Genomic DNA, 25,537 nt, shown 5'->3' on the forward strand with positions numbered 1-25,537 from the left:
CACACTGCATACAGCAGAGGAGATACACTGTATGAAATTCGATTTAGCAGCTTAAAAATACATAGCTTGGGTTCTGGTATCAGGAAATACCCTAGCTACATCCTAAAGGCCCTCATTACCCATTCAGGACATTTGAAGCTGTAGGAGACGCTTGCCAACATGCTGGGAAAATGTTCTGAAAGCTTTAAAGGTGCTACATAATCAAACTTGATCTGGTTATTAGTTTCCCCTTTCTTTCCCTGCTCTGAATCCATGCTGGGAATCACCAGGGAGCAATGTCTTTTTATTATCATTCTTTTATTTTCCTGTTGCTTTTCTGTTGCATATACAGTACTTAAAAATGAGATCACCTTCACGTCAGGCATGTACCATGTTTATTAACAGCAAAAAAAGTATTATCTAGGCTTCACTCAAGACTGATTTACAGGATAAATAATTGTTTCAAATTACTTTAAAAAAAACCAACCAAACAACAACCCCCCCAAAGAATAAATTAATAACTTAAGTGATTAGCTGTCCACAGTGATTTGAAAACTTAATAACCATTCAAACAGTGACACCACAAGAAGACACATACTGTACAGTTTGCCACAGATTACTCTTGTCCTTCCTTCTACAAATGGAAATCAAAAAACTAAAGATACTCCTCTTTAAGAACAGTCATAGGCTTTGAAACACACAAAACATCCCTGCGGATAGGCTGCTGATGCAACAGCTTCACAGCCTCTCCTTGCAGCAGGTTAAGAAACAAATGGAGAAAACTACCCTAATTTGACTGGGTCTGTTCCCACACAATGATGCCCAAAGTCAGTGGGGACTTGTCAACTTTGCCAAGGGCTGGGTTGAGTGGGATATAACTACTCTAAAGGTTTGGTCCTAACCCTACAGGATTTAATCGTCAGGCTCCCCATGGAGCCCAGGGTCCTGCTCCCTTCCCCTCTCTGCAACGTGGTTCAACCACCACGTCCAAACTGCTCTCAAAAAAAACCATGATATTTTCAGGGTCAATGTGGCAGCAGAACGCTGAAAACTGTGCAAATGGCATTTCCCTCACCCCCCTCACTCAGAGGAAATTCCTGCCAAGTTTTTTTCACCTTGGTAATTAAGGATGAAGGGGTTTTTAATGAGTTTTGCAGAGCGGGATGTATCAGTGCAGTGTATGATGCTGGGCATGACAACAGGGTAGCATCACATGCTGCCCAGCCACTGCCTGCAGACTCAAAACAGCTCTTTGCATTATTAGATGTCAATTAACTGCACCTCATGACACATCTCTGAGGTGGGGAAATAAGTACTAAAAACCTTCATTTAACAAGCCGGAGAAAAAGTCGGATACAGAGTTCACATGAACCCTCTCGTCCCACATGAAGATACAGTGTGGTGTCACCCAGAGAATGACAATAAAAATAATGGTTTCTTATCTCCTGGTCTTGGGGCAAACCTCTTCCATATGGTCAACCCACTGGCCTACAAATAAACCCATTATATGTTAGCAATGTGATGCCTTGGGTTTTAGCTTTTACATTTTTCAGATTCTCTGCTGCTTAGTGTGTAACTCTGAAACTTCATATTAGGTGTTAGTGAGTTCTCTTCACAGGGTAGTTAGACAAAACAATCTCTTTCTAGCTAGAGAATCAAGGACAACTGGTACCCAAGAAGTATAAACAAAGCAAAGGGAAAGGGGGAAAGCAAGGGGGCTCAGACTTTATAACCTGGAGCTATAGTTAGACATTTGACCCCAATATGTAAATGAACCAAAACTTATAAAAGTGTAAAAACTCGTAACCAGAATCCATCTTGGATTTGACTTAGGTTTAACCCCAGCTAGGCTCTTGCACTGCCCAAGGTGTATCCTTTCAATAAATACCTATTTAATTCCTTTTGCTCTATCTAGTCTCTGTTCCAAGTCAGCCTTTCCAGGCATCAATGGGCTACACCAAAAATTAAGAGCCTGCTGATTGGGAGCAAGTCTGTTGAGAAGCTTTTTTAGCTAAAGAGATAGAGCCATGTGGCCCAGCTTCTGTTTCAGATGTTACTGGCTGGTGTTAAAACTTGAACACCACATGCCAGGACCAGCTGGCCGTGGGCTAGAAGGGGACAGCTGTATTGTGACACCTTGCTACATATCAACTTTCTGTAAGAGTAGACACTACATCAGCAACCCGATCAACAGTACAACACTAGGAGTTGGGAACAAGGAGATAAAAGTGTGACTACAATGATGAGACACCAAGGACAGACTGATAGAGGGATGAACTGCTCCAGGCCAAGAAGGAATCATGATCAAGAAGTGCACGTCTTGACCTGCAAGAGCCTCATTAACAGCTGCAAGATCATTGTGTACATGTGGGAAGGTTGGGCAGAGAAGAGAGGCACTCAGACTCATCAGAGCCTCTAAACTGGCTTATTGGCCCTTGTGATTTGATGCCAGACTGGTCCCTCTGATTTTCTTGATGGCTCTATGATGGCCATGTGTGTTCTCTGGCTAGTGCCAAGGTTAGGCTTTGCTCTTCCCCCTTCCTGTAGGACTAGAGCTTCTCCATAATCACAGCCCCACTGCATCCATCTCTGTAGATAGCATCCCTCCAATGGGACACACAGTGTGGGCATCAGCTTTTACATGGAATGGAACTTTTCTACTACCAGGTGGGAGAACACCAACACAGTGCAAGCATGACTTGAGAAAACCATCCTTGACTTGCCTCCTAGGCCAGAAAGATCAGACAGGACCTGGGAACTATTTTAATATCTTCCATAAGACCTGGACATGGCTGTACCTTCCCCCCCTCTCAAGGAGCCACGATCATTGGATAGCCAAAACAAACCAAATTTTCCTGGTATGCCAGGGTGTGGAAGGGGCATGGAGCTGCTGAGAGCTCTGGATCTAGCATAACAAATTTACAGGTTAAAGCTGTCTCCCAGTTGCTAGAAATGTGTGTTCATGTCCTGGAAGACTGGGCCTGCCAGCCCTCTCCCAGGTGCAAGGGATAGTCCAGTGTAGATTAGGTCCTATCTCTGGGGAGTATGGCCTTAAGGCTTGAACTGTGTGCCTTGCCACTTGGCTTCATGGACAGAGAAGTGGCCTTGTCCCTGTTTTGGATGTTACAGGGCTCTAGGAAACCCCTTGGGCCCCTTCCCTCACACGGAAGAGTCTCCACTCAACCCTAGTAGCACAGGGTTTCAGTGTGGAAGAGATGCTCCAAGCAGGGTCAGCTATGGGGTTGACCTAGACTGGTCTTGAAAAACTCCAAGGATGAAGATGGGACCTCAAGGGACAACCCTGTGAAACCATGGCACTGCTGCCCCATGAACAGCTCATGGGAGCCCCTCAGCAAGGTGTCTCCCAGCATGTCCTGGTCCCCACACATTTCTTGGAGGGTTTCTCCTGCCTAGCTCAGAGCTGGGAGAATGGACCAAGCATCCCTGAATGCCAGAGCACAGGCATCACATTGTCAGGCAGAATGACCCTCTTGAGAGTGAAATGCCCAAGAGTGGTGGAAGCTCCCATCCCACCAGTGCACGGCTTTTACCGAGCATTCCACAACCCACAATCTCTGCATATCTGGCTTGAGACTCAGGCCAAAGGAGCACATGGTGAGGACCACGACCCAAACCTTACTGGCAAATTCCCCTACCTTCTCTCATCTCAACCTCATGCTGTCCCATATCTCACCCTTGCCAGTGGCTGATGGCCCAGAGTTCAAATCCATCCCAGCTAGCACCCAAACAAGTCAAGCCTTCCCTGCCTTTTGGTTCCAACTCTGCATTTGGCCCTATCTGCCAGACTCTCAGCTTTGGCCTGGCACAGTCTGCACTCACACATTATTTTTTTTTTGCCAACTTTTTTTGAGACAAAGCCTAAGCCTGGCATCCATTTAGAGCTGGAAATGTATTTCCCACTGAACACGCAAATGCCAGTTCAGAGCAAATTAGCTCCAAGGCAGCCCACACTCTCACCAGAGGAATGGTGAGCAGTATTTGCATACTCACAGCAAGGGATACACACTTTTGGAGACTTTTGCCTTCAAAACCACGTGCTTAGTCATTTTCAAGCTCGGGGAAAGCTTTGAGCCATGGATCTGGTACTTTATAAAACTAAATACTGAGGTCACGCTGCTTGTCCCACAGACAACCCTTCTCCATGAACACACACACATGCAAGCATATCCCTTTTCTAAATAGAACCATAGAGCTGTAAAGCAGACTCTGATGTGAAGGCTCAAGTCAGTTTAATTTCAATTAAAATGAATAATTTGCAGTGTTCTCAGTTTCCTTAAATACCTAGTTCTAACAAAGGAGCCTGTCATACTTGAGAATCCAAGTATAAAGTGGATGTGATAAACTCAATGCCTTCAGGACAAAGTTCTTGGCAGACTGTGTAATTAAAGCAGCTGCTTTTCAATATGGTTTAAGACTAAATACTGCACAAACATTAATCACCAGGGACTGCTGTAATCAGCTCAGCAATCGTCATGGGTGACTATTTCCACTGAAGCCATTGATTACTTAATGCTTTCAGGAGGGGTTGGTACAGTCATATCTGTATGGCACAGAGTCTGTGGGCTTCTGCTTAGTTTGGTGGTGCTGTTTGCTTGGTGCTTTGCAGGGGATAAGACAGAGGAATGTATCTGTTTCAGTGAAAACACAGACTTCACTGCAAAGCAGAGAGGGACCAGCAACCAGCAGCTGTAAAGTAGCTGCTTTTGGGCTGTTCTGCTCCTTGGTCTGCCAAATGCAATGGACCAGTTACTAGGGATGCTCATGAGAGTAAATTATCAAAACACAGTGTCTGAGCCTGGGAAAAAAGCTATCCCATACCAATGGTTGCCTCATGAACAAAGGCATTTGTGAAAAGAGAGAAAAAAAGACTAGGTTCTCCAGTACCACAAAAGGCTTTTCCAGTCTTAATTACCGGCTTGGATTAAACATGGGAGTGGGCACTGGATGCATCTAGTCCCAGTGCAGAGGCACAGGGAACCCACTCAGCAAATTGCATTCAAACCCACTGTGTTGTGTCTCGAGCCACTAAAGCTCACAGCTTAGAAGCAGAAATAGGAAAAAATCAGCTTCCCAGTAGAGTGACATTCTTTATGGTGGGGATGGGCAGCTCTCTCCCAGATGGATGAATGCACACTTCAGTGGGGTCTGGATCAGGCCCAATGTTTAGTCTCCCCTGAGATGCAGAGATGAAAGGGGCAATAGAAATACGAAGTACTGCATTCTAGTCTTTGTTTCATCATCTCATCAGGCAAGTGTGCAAGCGCCCAGCAGGGGGCAATGGCCCTTGCAGGCTGTAATACACTCCCTGACCTTCAGAAAGCATCTGACTGTGCTAAATCTTCCCCTTTGGGGCTTTGGGTTTTTCTCCCATCTAGAAATTATTATTATTTTTAGCATAAACATTAGGATATTTGCTTCATTGTTTCTATAAAAGTCCAACACTTCAATGTCTTAACAGGGTTGTCAGAGCCTTTCCATTAACATCCTTCCCTTTCATGGCATGTGAGAAGAAAATACAAAATGGTGTTGGAAGTTCAAGACTTATTTTACCAGCACACAGCAGCACACAGCCCTTAAGGGTTATCCTTAAGGTATCCTATCCCCATGTGGGTCACGTCTGGCCCTTTCCAAGCGCACACCAAGATTAAGCAAATGTGTTAATGCTTAAGCATGAATAATCAACACAACTCGGTGGTGTTGGTGGAACACAGAGCCCACGGCACTGGGAGGGGTGCAGCTTGCAGAAAGAATAGCTCCAGCTCTTTAATAAATATTATTACCTAATCTTTCTAATGTCTCCTTCATTTGGCTCTTGGTTTGCGGTCAGCCTGTTTATTCGTGTCAGCGCTTGCTGTCTGGCAATCAGGCTGCTCCATGGCAATCATTAGTTCTTCCTGTTTTCATGAGATCATGAATTATTATCTCTGCATTAAACTGTCTCGTCCTTCTTTTCTCTCTCTGCTCAGCAGCTGCCTGGCGAGCCATCCCAAAGCCTGGATGTGTTAAGGATTCTGGCAAGGGACAACAGCAGACTCCCACCCATAATTAAAGCCTAGGGTCATTAATGTCAGCAAGCCCCACTTCTGTGTTGAGGAAACATTGCTGAAGATGAGGGGAAAACAGTTCAGCGTTTTGCACCCTCCACAAACCAACCACAATGCTCACACTGAAATGCCCTGCCCTGACTCTCCTGACCGGCCTCTTCCCAAGCCTATGACCTCACCATCAACCAACATTTCAATTACTCCTCTTCTTTCTTCCAAGAAACATTCCACCAGACCTCCTCACCCAGCACCAACCTCTGCAGTACAGCACCTGCCTTCTCCCAGTCCTCCCAGCAGCCTTCCACTCCCTCCTTGTCACTCATCCTTATGCCAGTCCATATACACAGGCTCCCCAGAGCCTCCCTGCCCCCCTCATACTCAACCACAGAGCTTCTCACAATGGCCACGATGTAGGACTCTCACTCCATGGGCTTCTTTTGGTACCACAAAAGGCAAATTTTGGTTTTTAGGGTCAGATTCACAGGAATTGGTTTCAGACAGGCAGGGGGTCAGTGCTTGAATTCCACCTTCCAAAACCAATCCCTCCAGCCCTTTCCAAAGCCAATCTCTCCAGTCCACTGACTTTGAGAGATGATGGACAATATAAACAGAAGACACCCCATGTGAGCATGTGCTGGCATGTATGTGTGTGTATGATGGGGCAAGTCCTGGGCTCCTAAGTCAGCTCAATGGGATGGTGTAGATGCTCATCAAGCTCCTGAAGGTTAACAACCAAAACCTTGGGGGCTGTCCAGCCAGGAGGAGAACACCCTCAGAGGTTTTGAGCATATTATTTACAAGAGACAGGACAACAAAAGTAATTTCAAAAGCAATGGTCCTTGCTCAGTTTTGGGACTGGGAGGAGGCAGAGAAGAGGACAACCATAAGGAGTGGAGAATCAGAGCCGAGTAATGATATCCTATGGGAGATGCTGCAAACCTGCGTGGCGTGGTTTTGGATACGATATGGAAGAAGACGGGGAGAGATGATGCAGTGTTAGCACATACAAGGTGGCTTTAATAGCTGTAAGGAAAAGATGTGTAGGGTGAAACCTGGTATTGCTAAGTCAAAGTTCCTGGATAATGCATCCAGCAGCTAAAGCACAAACCTAGCCACCGAACATAGTTGGTCTTTATCACTGGCAAACAGTATCCGCCAAATCTTCCCCTGAAATTAAGTTTTGTTTTAAGAGAAAAAAAACAATGACACCCCCTCGCCTCCACAAACAAGTCTTAGAAATCCACCCCAAGTGGATCTGGCTGCCCAGCGGGGCTGCAGCTGGGGGAAACCCACAGGACATTTGCCTGTCTGGCTGCCTGCCGCCGGCACTACTGCTTCGTGCTCTTGGCAGGCTCCGAGGACTGCCGCACATCAGTCCACTCCTGCATGGTGCTCTGCAGCGCCTGCGTCTTCTCCTTGTCCACTTGCACGTAATCAACCTTCTCATCTGAGGCGACTGACGAGGTGGAGGGCTGTGGGAGGAGAAAAGGGCACCAGCTGGTCACTCATCAGATCCCTGCTCTTCCCTCTCACTCCTTTCTGCAGCAGCACCGGGGGTGCCACAAGTCCACCAGTACCACTCCTGCTTTCTTGATGACTCCACATCTCCATCACCCACCCTCTAACCTCTCAAAGACACCTGGATGAAGGATTTCAATCTGCTCCGCCTCTTGCTGGCATGAGACTGCAGTGCAAATGGAGGGTAGAAAGAGCACGTGTGTTTCTACCTTCTCACAAACTTTGGGACATGGATGTTTGGTTGTAACTGTGCTCTCTAACTGCTGGTTTTGTGAGTTCAGACTTACATCTTGCTCATTTTCCTGTAATGAACTCCAGAATTCTTAGAGGTACACATAAAAGTACCAGCTCCATACCTTTTAGCTGTGCTGACTCTACCCACCTATGGCACTAGCTAATTTTCATCCCCAAAACAACACATATGTTTGCAGAGTCACCCAAGAGATGTGTTGAGAACAAGGAGATACTTTTTACCATAGCTTCTAGAGTCCTGGAGTTTTTTTTGACTCTACAAGCATTTTAGAGGCTCCATCTGCTTGTAACTGGAGCCAGATAATGCTTTTTAGTGGTCTAAAATCACTTTTCCAGAATGGAATTTAATTTAAATGGGTGATACTTGCAGAAATATTGCTGGGCAGAAAGAAACCATCAAGGCACAACTGTCAAACAATAAAAGGACCTAACCAGTGGGATGCTTTGCCTAGGAAACAAGGCCAGTGTTTGAGAAAGTGAGGCCAACTCGTGGTTGCCACAAAAGTTTATACAACCCCTATCCTTCACCTTTCAGCTGCAAAATACAAGTCTAGTCTTGGAAGACCTGTTGTTTTGAAGGAGGAAAAAACCAATTCTGATACTTCTTGGTATACCTCCTGACAGCTTTTCAGTATATGGTCTCCAGCTGAATTTGTGGTCTCATCAGCATCCCTGAACCCTGCACATTCATGCTTCTGCTTTGCACTTCTACTTTGCAAAGCTGCAGACATGCTAGAGTAAATATAGCAGTAGGTCACAGAATGGTTTGGGTTGGAAGGGACCTTAAAGATCATCTCATTTCAACCATGCCATGGGCAGGGACACCTTCCACTAGACCAGGTTGCTCTAAGCCCCTTCCTGTAGAAGGCCTCAAGTAGCCCATGGGAAGGCTTCGTGTGAATATGGAGCTTTCCCAGGAGCTGGCCTGGGTGCGAGGTTTTTCCAGGAACAAACAAAGGCACCTGCTACTGTTTACAGAGTGTGTATTTTGAGAACTCTGTTGTTTATAATGAAAACATCTGTGCAAGAGGTGCTGCCCGCTCTGGCCAATGGGCTGTGTTCTCTCTGGAGTAGCGTTTGAGTATATTTAAGGAGCGTGTGTTACAATAAACTTTGTCTCTCTCTTTCCTGTCTTGAGAGGAGACCGTGTTGCTGTGTGTTCGTGCACACAGGGTTAATCCTTAGCAGCAGCAACACCATCCAACCCAGCCTTGAAGACTTCCAGGGATGTGGCAGCCAAAGCTTCTCTGGGCATGTTCAAATGCCTCACTATCCTCATAATAAAGAATTTCTTTCTAATATCTAATCTAAACCTGCCCTCTGACAGTTTGAAGCCATTACCCCTCCTAGTATCACTGTATACCTTTGTAAAACGTTCCTCTCCGGCTCTCTTGTTGCCCCTTTAGGCAAATGGTTTAAAGTCTCCTTGGAGCCCTTTCTTCTCCAGGCTGAACAATCCCACCAGTCTCAGCCTGTCTCCAGCCCTCTGAGCATCAGAGATTCCTGAGACCACAGTCCAGGGCATTGGACCATGCTGCTGCCAATGTGCATAGAACCCCTTAAAATGCATCACTTTTAATCAGAAGTTTATAGAATCTCCCATACCTTCCTGTGTGGCCCTGGTGAGCTTGGCTGGAAGTCCAGGGCCAGGTAATCCACACTCCCCGAACTCTTTTTAGGCGCTGGGCTGTTGGTACCACTAGGAACAGGAGAAGCAGAAATGGGGTTTTGCTAATGCAGGGAAGAGACAGGAGAGATAATGAGGATTAAAGTGGGAAGGAAGAAAGAAAAAAGGAAATTAACACAAATCCAGAAATGAAACATCTTGGACACACCTTTAAAAGAGCCTGTGTATTTGCTCATCTGCCTCTGGGACAAGGATGTGCAAAAACTGCTGGGATACTACAAATGTTGTATTTTGTGCTAACAAATATTTCAACTCATGCTCTTGATTTCATGCATCAGAGCAGCTCTGCTGCCTTTGTGCTGATTTTATTCACATGCCTGACAGCAGACGTGGGCTTTAGCATGTCCCAGGAACCACACCTCAGCGAGGCCAGGCCAGCTCTGGGATCTTTGCTAATCACAACCATGCTGCAAAGAGCACAGACTTCCTCGACCCCATTAGTTACACAGCCTCAAAAATATGCTTCAAGTCAGTAGCTTCACCAAGAGAGACAAAATCTCCTCCCTGTAAGCAGTGCCACTCCCTACTGCTGCTCTGATAGCCCCTGCTCCCACAGAAACATGATGTCAGCAGCTATTAGGGGAAAAATTGAAAAAAAATCAACTTTAATTAGGAAAATACACCCTGACAGTCCTTATAAATTTTTATCCCCTCTAAAATCCTGGCAAAGTAGGTGATACATGTTTCTGCTCTCATACACATTTAAAACTCCAACGAGACATGTCGTTTTCAGAAGGAAACACCCTGTTTTGTGCATTCAGGGATGCACATAAGGATGTACTCCACACAGTGCTATCTGAGCAATTCCATGTCATGAGCTAGGAATGCATCTGCAGAGCTGGGGAGAGCATATGTCCCACCAGAACCATCTGTCTTAGCTGTGGGGCCCTTACCATGGCCACATAGTTCTCCTCGCTGTCTCCTGAGTCAGTGCTGGTGATGCTCTGGGAGGAGACAGGGCGACAGTACTGCAGAGAGCCAGCGTTGAAGGACTGCCTGCAAGAACAAGGGTTGATGTGTTATTGATGGCTGCAGGTGCTGCTCGGCCTTTGCCAAGGAGGGATGGCAGAGGGCAGCTCCTGATGCCTGCAACAATCACCGTGATCCAGTCTGGGCATCAAGAAGAGCTGGTGGCATTGAGGTTCTCCAACCTGTCCTTTCTATAGGTTGGAAATCCCTGGGTTTGGTCTCCTCTTCTAGAAGAAATTCTTCTAGAAAGAATTTTTTCTTTCTAGAATTTTTAGTAGCACCTTGCTTTCCGTGTACCCGTAACTCTCTTGCCCTCATCTACACAAATCAGATTCCACGAACCCTTCCATCTCACAGGAAACATTTAATTGTGGAGGATAGAGGGGCAGCCTTGGTGAAGCCTCTTACCTCCAGCCTCACCACAGCTACAGGATTTGTTTACTGTACAGGCCCTATCCAAATTTTTTGCCGGAAAACAAATCCTCTGAGGAATTGTCTTGCTTTCAATTGGCCAAATCTAATTACACTTAACAAAATAATGAAATCAGCTTCTGGCATTAAAGCATGTGTCTCAAAAAGCTATTCGTTGCCTTTCAGTAAAGCAGGGTCATATGATTAGCTGATAGGGGGAAAAATCCATTAGCTTCTCCAGGGTCAGATCTCTTGTCAATCAAACCCTGCTTGCTGCTTCCCAGCGCAGTGATTTCAGCACACAGCGCTCATGCCCTGCAGTCAGTCTCCACACAATCCAATTTATTAGAGGAGTCATAGCAGCCAAGCTTTGCTTCTGCCTTTTACTGGACAACATCAGACCATGAATTAGTAGCAGAGTTGGAATTGTGCGAATCCTGTTATTTTTGGCTGGCAGACATAGCTCTGAAGTGCTTTAGTTTAATTTTGCTGACTTCCTTCAGGCTAAGCTTTGCTTTCCAGGTAATCAAAACACCCTTGGTCAAACCCTGTGCTTTGAGACGACAGTGGGGTTTTGGGGGGAATAGCTTGGATGTGAAATCATGCCCCCCACACAGCGTGGCTGAGTTGGTCTGGCTCAGCTGCATCATGAATCGTGGTGGACCACAGTTCCCAGGTGAGAGCCATGGCTCTCCAGTAGTTGTCACTTCCCAGAAACAGGAAATGTCTTCAAGGGATCTTAATTAGCTTGTTAGCCACATGCTGGGCTTTCATGTGAAATCCCAACCTAAATTAATTTATCTTCCTGCCACCAGCTGTGATGTGGGGAATGTTTAATCCATGGCAGAGGTGACAGCATGGCTACATGTGGACACCAGTGAGAAACGAGACCAGAGAGCTGCTGTTGAAGCAAAGGAAGAATTCATCCCACAGCCACTACTCACGTTGGCCTGGACCAGGATTTTGTGACTGGCGATTTGAAGGGAAGCTCATCGATGACAGTGTTGTTCCTCAGGTCCAGCGGTGATGGCTTTGCTGGGGAGGGGAAAAGCCTTTATATAGAGGCAGCATGTTCCTACAAATCAGCATCCATAACTGGCATGAAAGTGTCCACAACGGATGTTGATTACTTCCCATTCTACTGATCAGCCCCCCAGCGCTCCCTGCTTACGACAAATACTCCGAACCAAAACCCCTATGCTCATTTATGCCAGAATTCAGAGAAAACAGTGAATTTCTCCCTCTGCTCCACAGCCTCAAAGTGAATGGGTGGTCCCAAAAGGGGAATGTGCCTTCCAGGGAATGGAGATCTGCTAAAAATTCCAAACCCATTCGTTAGATATCTGTGGCAACTAATGAGTTAGATGGGGACAAGACCAGCCTCTGCCAAGCCTGAACTGCCTCTGTGTGGAGTGTTTTGCCATAGGGAATGGGAAATGACATCTGCAGGCTAGCATGAAAGCTCTTCTCATCGTGGATGGTTCATTAGGTGGAAGAGTGCTACACAACAACCCCAGCCCTTGAACAGAGTGCTCATGGGGTTAGCTGTTGACATTCTAGAGATGGGAGCCCTCCTCTTCAGGATCTCCTTGGCCACCTGTCAGACAATGGATTAGGGAGAGATTTGGAGAATGTCCGCAAAGCCCTGAAGGAAGAACTGCCTGGAACCAGCCAGCAGGAAACTAGGAAAAATTTGTGTCATCTGAACACAACACTGAGATTCTGGGGTGGAGGGTGGAGCATAGGGAGGGGTGCAGGCCAAGGGGGTGAAATCCTGCCTGTGACATGCATCTCCTGTAAAGGCCTGGAAGGTTTGAGAAGGACTGTTCAAGCACCACGAAAGCTACATTTGCATTACAGAGCTCCTGAAAGAGGAAGTGGACGGGGGACATCTGAAGGTTTGACTGTACTGGCAGTAGCAGAGCACAACCCAACTAGGACTGGACACAACTTCACAGATGTAACCTGAAGTATCAGGAGAACAGAAGGATTCCTGGGAAGATTTGTGCACAACAAACCAGCAAACCAACCATTCTTACCTTTCCGGTCGGGTTTGAGGTTGCGGTTGACTGGTGGGGGCTGGATTTCACTCAGCCGTCGGTGGCACTGAGCCACGGCTCCTCCCTTGTGCACGGGAAGGGTGGCTGAGGACAGCCCCACCAGGTCAAAGTGATGCGGCCCAGGGCTCATGGGGATGTAGAGATTTTGGGCATTGTCGTTGGCTTTCTCAGCGTGGATGAGGGGAGAGGAACCAGGGTTCATGGGGACGTAGTTGTCCTCGGAGTCGGTGCTGTGCGAGCGGGCCACCGCTGCCTTGGCCTGCTGGGGGACAAGTGGGAGGATGTGCTGTGAGCACCAAGCACTGCTCAACCCCATCCACTACAAACCCTTCATTTCACCATAACCAAACAACACCTGAGGGGAGACTCACTCTAAGATCTAAGCACAGAGGGAAGGAATGATCTGTCCCCTCCTTGGCCATCAGTTTGCACTGAGAGTTTGCACTACCTCCTTTGTTTCCAAGTCATTGCAACATCCTGAGTTTTCGGAAAGGTCCTAATCACCCAGACCAGCATCTTCTCATGATCAGAGTGAGATGGAGAAGCATGCTTAACCTGGAAAGTCTCTCTTCCCTAGGCTCTGTCCATGACTAAAATGCAGTATGAAAGGCTGCTTTAATGTCATTTACAGCTCAGGAGATCATAGAAAGTGCACAAAAGAGGTTGTTCTGGCAACACGTCAACATTTAGCTCAGCAGCATCCCAGGGTTTCAGAAAGCAGGCAAACTCTTGGGTAGTTTTTATTTTGGGCCAAAGCTGCCAGCAGATAGTCTGTGTGGAAGCAAAGCTCTGCCCATGATGCTGAGTTAGGAAGTTGCCACTCCATCTGTTCTCTGCAGGCCATCATGGTTTTAAGTGAAACCATTAATAGACCCTTCTTGACTTAGCTCTGCACGACTGGGCTGCGAGGGTCAACTTGGAACCAACCTGTCTCTGAATCTGCAAGGTGCAAGTGGTGCCTGCAGCGTGGTTGCCCACACCAAGGCCAACTCACCAGGTAGGAGCTGTAGCCATCGTTCATGGACTCCACTGACTGCACAGCGCTGCCGCCCCCGTGCTGGGGGTACTCGTACGTCTCACAAGAAGAAGCTGCAACCACAACCACAAAAGCACATGTCTCACCACAACTGCCAATAAAAAGGGGTCCCTGAAAACAAAATCCAGGCACTGGTAGGGCAGTATCTGCTCTTGCTGATGCTGATGAGAAGACATGGTCTTTAGCATGTCACAGGCTCTCTGCTATGCTCCTTCCCAATTTGTGTCTCTCTGATGCACCAGCACAACTGCATGTGCCATGCAGACCTAACCTAACCCTGGCTCTGTTGAAGTGCTGCAAAATCCCAGGGGTAAAGGTGTCAGATAAGGGAGATCATGGTGACAAAACTGGGTTAAGGGAGAGCTCTGTTAGAGCTTGCTCAGTAAATGTAAAGGCTGGCAGCCTTCAGTAAGGAAAGGATGGGTGCTAAGCTCTTAGACCAGTCCGTCTACTGCTGAGCATGGGTCTAATCACAGCCTAAGTGTGGGCATTTAGGTAAGAGGAGGTGGAAGAAGCATTTCAGAGAGCTGTGTGCATAATTTACAGTGTATTTTCTCCCCAGCCACCTTTTCTAAGTCACTTTGCAACTATCTTATCCTAGGCACAAAGTCTGGAAAGAGCATGTACACCTACAGCCTGCCCATAGCCAATGGCAACTGTGCTTCTGCTGCTCTTGGGGATGTTGGGTTTTGGAGATATGCAAAACCAAGGCTTTGCTCACCCACCTTGGTGAGCAAAACCACAGCAGCTCCAGGCTGAAGTATGTTCTGATAAATCTGGTTACGAATTGAAGTAAAGGTAAGCTAAAAATGGCTGAAATCACAAAAATCTGGCGAAGGGCTGCATAAGCAAGCACGTTTGGGGTTTGGGTTCAAGGTACAACACAGCCAAGAGCCAGCTGAGCAGCACCTGTGGGCAGAATTCTGTGGCTGCCTCTCCTTGCCCACTGAAGACAAAAAAAAGGGCCAGATCCTGGCTGGGGAGAGCTTCTCTGTGTTCAACCTCCTGGTTGATGCCACCTACACCCAAGCCCTACCACAACCCAGTGGGACTGGTCCACCCAAGGCCGCTGGATAGCACAAAGCCACCCCCAGGTCCCCACCCCCAAATTCACCTCGGTGCAGTCTGCTGTTCTCCACTGCTGGCAGTGTGTTTCTCCGGGGAATGGTGGCTGCCATGGGGGTGAGACCTAAATTTTCACCAGGCTGGGGCCGCTGGGGTGGACTGCCCCACCGTGGCTCTGTCTGCCCGGGTTTTGGGGGCCGTGGGGGTGGTGCAGCAGGTGAGTCGCTGGCAGCCACAGCCAGAGCGTTGTGGTTCTTGTCCAGTGTAAATGTCCTGGGGATCTGGTAGATGGAGAGTGGGGTGGCAGGGATGTCATAGGAGTCCGTGGAGAGCTCCCCAAACTCCTTGCATAGGGTGTTGTTGGGAGTCTTGTAGGTGTAGACCTCCTCATTATCAGTTTCGGAGCTGGTGAGGCTCGACTTGGGGTGGGTGTAGGAACCAAAGGAGCGCGGGAGGTCGTAGGCACTGTCCCTGAACTCCGAGTTGTGCCGGCTGGGTTTTGGCAGGCTGTAGAAGCCGTGGAGCTGCCCACCAACACCGTTCATGCAGTGCCCATTGCCCTGCGAGAGCTTCTGGACCGCCGTGTCACTCCGCATGAAGAAGGCAGACCTTGTGGCTTGGGAGAAGCTGGCACTCCTGCAGAGGGAGGGGAGAAAGGGGCTGAAGGTGGGGAGAGAGCCGGTTCTGGGTGTAGAGAGCTCTGCCCCCTCTGTTTATCACCTTACTGACCTGCACTGCCCAACCCCAGAGCAATGAGAACACCTCAGACCCCTCCAAACATGTCCCCAGGCCACTCAAACCTGAAACACCTTCAAAATGCCTCTGTCATAGGTGAGAGGTACATGCATCCAGCTCCATGATAGGGCAAGAACGAGCCTTTTGTCTAGACATAAACTGCTCCAAAAGGGCAATTTTCACAGCAGTTGACAACATCCCAGGAGGGCCCAGTTGCAAAGTGCCAATCTGTCAGCATTGCCATCATGCCTTGACCACCCATCCGCAGTACAGGAGGCACACAAAATATTCCTGATGGGGATTATTCAAAGTCACCAGCCATGTCATCATCCTGTCATCTTGCAGGACAAGGACTGGTGAAGTAATAGAAGTCCCCAGCTAGGATCTGGGGTTTGCAGCCCTGATGTGCACAGGGTGCAGGAGGAATGAACCTCAGGGCTAATTTCAGATTTGTAAAAGCCCTTGAGTCCTCCAAGGTGAGCAAGGCAGTGTCACTAGATCCATGCCTTGGTAATGATTCCTCGATTTACATGTGGTGATGCCTGGGGACACTCGCCAGAACAGAGGCTAAGCACAGAGATCTCGGGCCTCTAACAACTGCTGGTTAGCCACTGCTCCTCTGCTGATTCCCCTCAAGGTATTCTCCTCATCTACTGTTTTATCTCTGCTTTATCCCTTACACAGCTCAGGCTTTTGGGGACCACGCTCTCCCAGTCAGAAAGGGCTCAGCCAGCCCCACATAAACACGCCCCCACAGAACAAAGTTCTGCCCTCTATCAATCATTGTGGTGAGAAAAAGTGAAATGGTTATAGGGAGAGATTCCAGTCATGGCAAATCACTGGGAAAGTGCCAGTCATATGGGAAAAGTTGGGAGATGCTGGTTTATACTGCTCCGGTGTGGTTGATGCTCTGCAAGGACAACAGGGACTCTGTTTCATGGAGCCAGCACGAGATGGCGCTCAGAAATAGAACTTATTTAGGGGAAAAGGCAAGTGATCCTGTGATAAGACAAATGAATCCCTGCCACCTTTGGAGCTCAGTTCACACAGAAGTGGTTTGGGTTCTGTCAGGGTATTTTTGGTCGAGCACTTTAAACATCTCACGGGTTAATTATTCTGCACTGCCTGCCAATTAACTACTATTACCCTCATTTAATGGATGAGTAAAGTAAGAGCTCCAGAGCAGAAAGGGGAGGGATTCCCAGCAGTCCTGCAGCCTGGCCCCATGCACTGGGCATTGATCAGATGATTATTTCTGGCCCAGCTGCAGAAGCAACCACTGGCCAGTTTATTTCTGCTCACCAAAGCACTGGTGCTTGCCCCCTTCTCCTCCAGGTCCCAGCCCCGTTCATAGTCCTGGAGGATGGCTTTTAGGTATCCTCACAGCTGGAGCACAAGAGGGCCATTTTTTTTTTTTTTTGAAACACAGTTGCATTAACTCCATCTGAAGTTAATTTTTTCTGAGCCTTTTCTGTTGTTGTTTTCTGAGTGGGGAAAGTCAGCTGCAGCAGGAAAGCCCAGTGGAGGCTGCAGCCTGAGCTCTGCTCTCACTCCACGCCAGCTGGGCTCCGACTGTCTCTCCCTCCCTCCCTCCTCGCCCGCTCCCGCGAGCCAAAACTCTTCACGTCAAAAAAACTCCTGGCTATTTAAGGCAACCGGCTGGGTCTGGAGGCGGGGAGTTGTCGCTGGCTCAGAAATCCCACACTGTGCACCACCAGCTGCCACGAAGCATAGGGAACTCTGGAAGGGGTGAACAGCAGAGTGGAGCAAACCCTGCCCATTCCTTGGCTTGTCCTTTTCCTGGTTAAAAGCAGGATCACAAAGTGTTGAGTTTGGAAGGGACCTGTAGAAGTCATCTGCTCAAGCAGGGCAACCTAGAGCTGCGGCAGGACTGTGCCCAGACAGCTTCTCAATATCTTCAAGGATGGAGACTCCTGAACTTCCTGAACCTGTGCTAGTGATCACTCACAGTGAAAAAGTGTTTCCTGATGTTCCAGGCCCTTCAGCAACTTCATGTCCCTTTGAACCGGACCCTGTATTGACTCCTGGGGTACTGCTAGTGACTGGCCTCCAACTAGACTTCATGCCACTGACCACCACCCTCTGGGTCTGGCCATTCAGCTAGTTTTTAACACCACGTGAAAAGCCAGGAAAGCTGGGAGCTTGTGAGGTCACAACTCTGACCTTCTCCTCCTCCCAACCACCATGAGACAAGACCATCACTCAGGACTTTCTCCAGACGGGTTTTGCAGACCTCCAAGGACGGAGGTGGGCTTAGCCATTCATACCCAGCCCTCCCCTCAGCTGTCCCCGAGTGGGTGGGCTACAATACCTTGCATTTTCTGACTTTCTGCTCATACACTGGTGGAGAAAAAGGTAGTCCTGGGGGGCACTGGCAGACAGGGTGCTCTGGAGGTGGCTGGCAGGCGAGTCGAAGGTGAACAGGGTGGGCTGGCTGGAGTGGGACGGCGCTGAGGACTTGCGCTCTCGCAGCAGGTGGTGGCTGGCACTGCTGAGCTCTGCTGGGGACGAGCGTGGGGCGTGGTTCATGGAGGCAATGCTCCTCAGGGTGTCTGTGCAGGGAGAAAACACACCTGTGAGTGCTAGATGTAGCCACCCCTCTCCCATGTTCCCTGGGTTTTCTTTACGTAAATGCTCTGGCATTTATGGAGGTCAGCGTGGTTTGCGAATGGCTCCAAGTGATTCTCTCGGCTTCTCTACTCAGAGCACATGCAACTACAGGTACCGTATGGAAAGAAATATTTATCATATTTTATAATAAATCATATTTCATAATTTTATAATATTTTGTCACGTGCTTAGTGGCTTGCTGGGATGTCAGCCTATTTCATGGGCAGCTCAGTGGGTTGTTAAAATCTCATTTAAAAGAGAGGAGATTTCACACCCCAGTGAGATGAGATTTAAGTCACCTCCATCTCTCTTCGTAAGGGAATCACTGCTATCCCTTTACACTTGGGTTAACTGAGGAACAGAGTGGGGATCTGGATAGATATAATGACAGCAGAGATGAAAAATATTCCCACGTTTCCAAATTCTCAAGAGACCTCAAGAGACTTGCTGCTGTTTTCTGTGAATAAAAAGGGATGCAGACCCAAGGCGAGACTCTTAGTGCCCAGTCCCCCTGCTCAAGGAGAAATAGACTTTAAAATATTATATTAATTTCTATGGAGAATATCCCAGAGGTCAGGAATAATCACCCAGTTACTCCAGCCCTCTCATAAGTGTGCTTCATTAATTCAAACCACAAATTAATTTTTATAGCCAAGCTGTAAATCCTCATTTAAAAATAAAATAAACCAAAACCAAAAAAGCTGAAACAAAACCAAACACCCAGAAAACCCACAAGCTGCAGAATATTTTGGAAACTCGGATCCACCTCTGGTTGCAGAAGACCACACAGAAGACCATCCATGCATTCCTGACATGTGAAAACTGTTCACTGTGGTTTGCAGAAGTCACATTTCATATAATAAGTGTGATTTACATTTATTTGGTGCGGATACAAAACACAGAAAGAAACCAAACCCCAATAAAAAGGGGAAATCCACATATTTTCTAGACACCGCTAATTTTGGGATAGATCTCAGGTTTCCCTGACACGATGTTCACCAGCTCTTCAAATTTGACTTCAGGCACCCATGCTCCAACACATGGATGAGGGACATTTTATAGATTACCAACCTCTTTTTTCCTATTCCTGCCCTCAAATTCCAGATCCTACCCAGACATTTTGCTCCCGACTCCTTTTATGCTACAGAGAAATGAGTTCTCTACAAAGCGGCTGTCGTGGCTCAGACAAGGAGAAGCTCCACACAGGGTGATTTTTCACCAACTTCTGATTCATGTCAAGATACAAAATCAATCTGTCTGCTGCTCATTCACTGCTGCTACATTTTTTCCCTGGTGTTACTGCAAACTTCACCCAGTGCACAAAAAGTACATTAATAAAAGCCAAAGAGCCTGGCTTGACTGTGTTGTTTGGTTTGTGCTAAACAGAGAAAGGATCGATATTTAACATTGACATTAATGGTGGGGGATGACAGCTTAAAACTCTGATTCTTGTCTTTTTTGCATGGGCATTAAAGATCCCCTGGGGCTCTTCATAGGAGTAAATGGCCGTCTCGGTGTCCTCGGACAAAACAGTGTCTTGACCCTCATTCTCATTAAATATTAATCCCATAGCAGTGCAGAATGATCCCTGTTGGAAAAGGAGTCTTGAGAGCTATGAAAATTCCAAACAGAGTGCTTTGAGATCAACCAGGACGAGAACCCACAATGGCACCAAAAACGGGGGTGCTGCACCCAGAGTACCTCTCAGAACCCCATCTTGCCACCTCCCAAATCACCACCAAGAACTGCCCATGGCACTGTGCTTTGGCCAAGACTCTTTGGGCATGGTGAGGATGACAGGTTGGTGTTGTGCTCCCATCCCAGCATGAAGGTCACCTACGGGGACAACTATGAACTGCACTGTGTCGGGGTCCCTCCAATAGCTCTGAGCTGCCCTCTCACACTATCCCTGCAGGCTCTGCACTTGCCATTGCATCAAAATGTCATGGCAAGGCAAAACACACCCAGGAGTTAGAAATAACACTGATTTATTTGTGCTAACACAGCCTAAGGGGAGAGATGGGGCTGCAAAGAGGAGACAGTCCCCAGCAACACTCCAGGGCACAGCAACTTCAAATCGTAACACTTCAGGGAGCTCTGGCATTCTGTGCTGCCAGGAGACCTTAATTTTTCCCCAAAAATCAGTCTGATTTGGGGAAACCAGAGAATACAGTGCAAAAGATGCACTCATTGAAATTAGGATGAATTACTCCACAGTTACTCCAACCACACAAATGAAAATGGGGGATGAAGGGGGGCAGGAGGCCATGCCTAGTAAAAGCATGTCACTTCCCTAGGGAAAGCTGCTCTATTGGCATCCTCATTGATTTTCAAAATGAATTCCCAGCTCGCTTCCCACAGCGACCCGGCCACCAAGAGCATTAGTGGAAGCCAATTCAGGGCTCACGTACTCCATTAGGTCTGTGAGATGAACTCCGTAATAGTAGGTGAGAGATGGATTGCTTTGCAGGGCTGGGAGGGTATTTCAAGGGCTGGGAAGATAAATCCTGTTGAAGGAGACTGCCAAGATTGGTCTGGATTTTTTATGTTGTGGGGTTTTTTGGCACTAGAATAAAGGACAGCTCATGTGTCCAGGTCACATGCTGACAGCGGGTCCTGCTGGAGGGCAGGAAAGGAGGCAAGAAAAGAAATCATGGCAGAAAAATAGTATTTGAAGACTAGCACACGCTAAAGGAAAAATCAGGACACCACATAAACTTGAAACCCAGACAGATCCCCATGAGGGTAAGGCACAGAGGATGAATACGAGACAGAGACCCCTAATCCATTTCAACTTGCCCTGCTGCAGCGCCCAGCTGCCAAGCAATGAGGACAAACACTCCTTTCCCACATCCATGCAGTGCTCAGTGAGTAATCTCCATGGGATCCCCTCTGGATGCCTCCAGGCATCGGTCCCACCCGCATCATGACCAAAGATACTCAACTCAATCTCTCCACAAGCCAAAAAGAATGATGATTCTCAATCCCTCATGACCATCCACTTTGGGGCCATGGATAAACCCAGGGCCCTCCTTCATTTAACAGCATAGATGTAATCCTCTAATCCTTTGGCTCGATGTTGATATCTTGAGTTTATGTATCAAGTACAGCCAAGGAGGGATAAGATCCTCTGCAATTCCTACTGCCATTCCCAGGGGGACAGAGTTAAAGTTATGTAGTGGGGCCATGTGGGAAGCATCATCTTAACCCCACATTTCCTGGCCAGTTCTCCTCCGAGTTTGGGGAATTGGACTCTCACGGTCTGGAAAAGGCAGTGTTGGACGCCCACAAGTTAAAATCCAATGTCAGCAGCACGATTTACATACATACATCTTGCTGGGCTCAGGCTACAGCTGTTGCACTGGTCCCTGCAAGAAGCCAGCAGCTCTGTGGGGACAAACCAGCACAGCCCTGCAAAACCCCATGGTGTCAGTGGCCTTTGGCTGAAGGCTTGGAACTCACTAGTCCAGGTTAAGATATACCTTTTTGTCTATGTGTTACAGCAAAGTGGGGAAAAAAACTTGGAAATCATCCTCAAAGCAAAAATCCACAATTGTGAGCTCAGCCAACAATGGGATGGACTAGGCTGGAAGCCAGGAATTTTTTATGAATGTTTTCAATCCCCCAAAGCAGTAATTCCCTCCTTGTTGACAGTTCTGAATTCCCTTGCTCAGAGAACTCGACTATTGCTGTGTGCACACAGCTTCACACAGTGTTCCTGGGCTTATCTGAGCAAAACAATAACTCAGCCTCCTTTGGAAATTGTTGCTCTGAATGTCCTTTTCCACTGGAGCTGCAACGTCAGCTTTCCCCACCTGAAGGCAGAGGCTGGGACTGCAACTCCCTGTATCTTCAAATGATGCTGTGGATAAATTCCTGGGCTCCTGCAGATCACAGCAAAGGTGCCAGGCTTGCTTGGCATCCCCGAGTGGCACAAAATTCCCATGATCCCCAACACCAAGCTGGCAAGGACTGGTCCAAGAGCTCCACAGATAAGAGCTCCTCAGATCTGCTCTGGCCATCAAGTGCCTTAGACCACACTGCTGACTTTGTGCTGGTTAAAATTTGCAGCAAGTGAGACTTTCTTTAGTGAGGGAACAGTGGAAATCTACTAGAAATAATCCCTAGGATGGCATAGAGCAGAATGTGCTCATGCACCATCATCTTCCTCACTCTTTGGAGCAGTTCCATCATTTATTAGCAAAAAGAGGGGGAACCTTCTTCATGGGAATGTCCCTGCATCCCCACTTTTGCTGCCAGCTCTCTCCTCAAGCACAAATACCAAGAAATAATTAAAACAAGACAAACAACCCTACCAAAACAAGCCATCCACATACTTCTCCTGGCAGGAAGAGAACAAACAACATGTCCAGTGGATGAGTCAACACACCACAGTGCTGCCAAAAGGCCCTGGGATGCCATGAGGATGAGCATGGCACCCGAGGAAGGTTTATTTACTGAGCTTTCCCTATCGCCTACAAGCTGGATGGCATTTGGAAAAGCTGTTGTCAGCCTGAGGATGCCTTGGCAGATCACTAAAGGTTTTCTCCAGCAGGTTCATGGGACACAGCATCTGATCTGGATAATTTCACCTCCCCTTCAAAATTGAGAGGTGTGTGCATGGACATAGGCACCTCAATTCCTATCACTGTCTGAATTTTGGGTGCCAAGCAGGGGCAGTTTGACTTACCAAAAGTGAGGACAGGGCACAGCTTCATCCCTGACTGCAGAAGAGCTGAAGAGCAGAGAGACAACAGTGACATAGGGGTTCTGAGCTTTTCCTTTCCAGTTGCTGATGCTCATTTCCATGTGGTTTGGGAAACTGGTCAGGACAGACTAGGCAAGGGAAAGGAGGAGCATCACCCATTTACAGACAAGGATCTGCTGCACAGAGGGCCGAGGGCATGGCTTCAGTTGTACAATTTCAGTTACCTAAATGTTACTTAGCCTATGCTAGTTTCCTTACGTTTTCTCTATGGAGAACAGTGAAATCTCCCAATTATTTAAGCATTTAACACAGGATAGAGAGAATTACCCAAGAAAGAGTTATGGGACAGAGAGTGAGAAAAAGATTACAATAAATAGCACCATCTTTCTCCACTACTGTCAGTGCTGAGCTTGCATTTGTATGAAACAACTGAAAAATAGTGGCCAAGAGCATTTGCTTCGGAGAAGCATGGGAAATGGGGGGAAAAATCACAGTGCTGGAGAATGAGTTAGTGAGAAGAGAGGGAAAGGAACCAAGTCCTGACCTCAAAGCATTATATATCTCCCTTATTTTAACAGTAATCAATTCTTTGAAGGACAAAGGAGCACAAGAGAGGGAGACTACAACAGAAACAATACAATGCTTTTCCCTGGAGAACACAGGTTTGCTTCTGCAAGATGAGGCTGTGCCCCAAATCCCATCCCTGCCCTGGGAAATAGCCCTTGGTGACAGTGACCCATCTCTGTTTCACATCAACACGCCCTGGACATGACAATTACCATCTGAAGAGCAAATCTGTCTCTTGATCGTGGAGCTCAACACTCGTGTCAATACTTGGAAGTCTAACATTTGGCCAGACTGAGATGCCTGGTGTGCACTTTTTAATTTTTATTATAAGGGAGCTTAGGGAGTGCTTGGAGATAAAAGCAGATGAAGGTTCATGCTCATAAATGTGGCTTATGAGTGCCCTTGAGCATCCCATGGGACACCCTTATCTGAGAGTCCTGGAGTGGGAAAGTGACTCACATCCAGGGATGAAGGACAGTCCCAGGGTGGCAGCATGGGCTGGGCTGGGCCTCGTTTGCTGCATGGACCTAACCTCATCTCACTCTGCTTCATGGATCATCATTTCTGATATTGCAAAACCAGTCTGTTGAGGGGATGCAAAATCTGTCTGATTAAACGGGATAAAGAAAAGGCTGGAACAGAGGAAAAGAACCAAGATGATGTGGTGTAACTGTAAAAAACACAAAGTAGTCTCAAGGTAGGTATTCTTGCCTTTGTCAGGCTAAGTATATAAGATGGCAAAACCAAGGCAATGAGGTGTAGCATTAGCTGCTTTCTGTCTGCGGGTGGCACATGTGACTCTGCAGATGCCAGGGGCATCCTTAGCAAATCTGCCTGCAGGTACAAGCACTCTGTGGAGGCCAATGCTGCAGGACAGGGTTGAAGCTGTTGAAAACAAAGAGCTATAGAAAGAGGTGACACATTTATATGAGAAAAGTTTTTTTTTCCCCTAGAGGCAGACTCATGATGGCCCAGGATCAAACTAGCTCTCTTGCTGTGTGACATGAAGCTCTGTCATCCTGTTTCTGAGGATTGCATTGGATATTATTATTGGTTATTATAATTGGTTATTACTATTTATGATGATGATGATGACTAATGATTTTGGCATCACCTAACCCAGTTTCCCCTTGGAAATTACATTACAGCAGTCTCACCCAAGTGCTGTGGTCCAACACAGCATCAAAAAGTCCAGAAGCTGATGCACCACTGACTTCTAGCCCAGGAAAAACTTGCTTTTAGGTCCTGAACGAATTTTTCCTTGTCCTTTTATCTTTCAAGCAGTATGTGGGCACCTCTCCCTGCCTGAGCAAACATGAGTGCACACCTTACTTAGCAGGGATGGAGCAAAAAGAATGAATCCTGGTCTAATCCCTGACAGGGCTTCTTAACAGCTCACTTTGAATTTTATAGCCCTTTTTATAGACAGTGGGAGTGGAGGTCTTTAATGTTCCAGGAGAGCAGAGAAAAACTTTCACTTGGAGAAAATGTGAACCCATTTTACTTATGCATGATTTAGGACCATTTCTATTCAAGGCAGCGCACAAGAGGCCCAAATATTTGCACTTTGTATTATAGAAGAACTGCCATTCCCGGCTCTTTACAGAAGTAATTTATTTCCATCTCACCTTACCTTGGGGGAAGAAACATTAAAACTCTCAGTTTGTCGGGGAGTCAATAAAACAGCAGCACTGTTATGGGTCTGCTTTCCCATTGCTCAGCAAGGCAATGCTTGGGAAAAAAAGAGCATACCCAAATTTCTCCCTTCAGAGTCCCCTTCTTTGGGTGCACCTGCATGGGACCTAACTGCAGGAGTTTGACCCTGTTTTTCTCTCCTCTATATAAGATTAATGT

General features: G+C 47.3%; 1 protein-coding gene across 2 annotated transcripts in view; it reads right to left on the reverse strand.

The window, feature by feature from the left end:
- Positions 1-357: 357 nt before the first annotated feature.
- The window catches only part of GAB2 (GRB2 associated binding protein 2), a 93,261-nt gene continuing 68,081 nt past the window's right edge, over positions 358-25,537 (reverse strand). Inside the window, exons 3-10 of one of the 2 annotated variants that reach the window (XM_014875729.2) lie at positions 18,110-18,350; positions 15,092-15,678; positions 13,936-14,030; positions 12,921-13,200; positions 11,826-11,916; positions 10,395-10,497; positions 9,420-9,545; positions 358-7,516 (exon numbers count right to left, since the gene is read on the reverse strand). In XM_014875729.2, coding sequence (XP_014731215.1) covers positions 7,373-7,516; positions 9,420-9,545; positions 10,395-10,497; positions 11,826-11,916; positions 12,921-13,200; positions 13,936-14,030; positions 15,092-15,678; positions 18,110-18,350 — 1,667 coding nt within the window. In that variant the 3' untranslated portion in view covers positions 358-7,372. Of the gene's footprint in view, positions 7,517-9,419; positions 9,546-10,394; positions 10,498-11,825; positions 11,917-12,920; positions 13,204-13,935; positions 14,031-15,091; positions 15,679-18,109; positions 18,351-25,537 lie in introns of both variants that reach the window. The other variant, XM_014875728.2, reaches the window with a different exon arrangement.

Source organism: Sturnus vulgaris, chromosome 2, assembly GCF_052056855.1.
Source record: "Sturnus vulgaris isolate bStuVul1 chromosome 2, bStuVul1.hap1, whole genome shotgun sequence".
NCBI lineage: Eukaryota > Metazoa > Chordata > Aves > Passeriformes > Sturnidae > Sturnus > Sturnus vulgaris.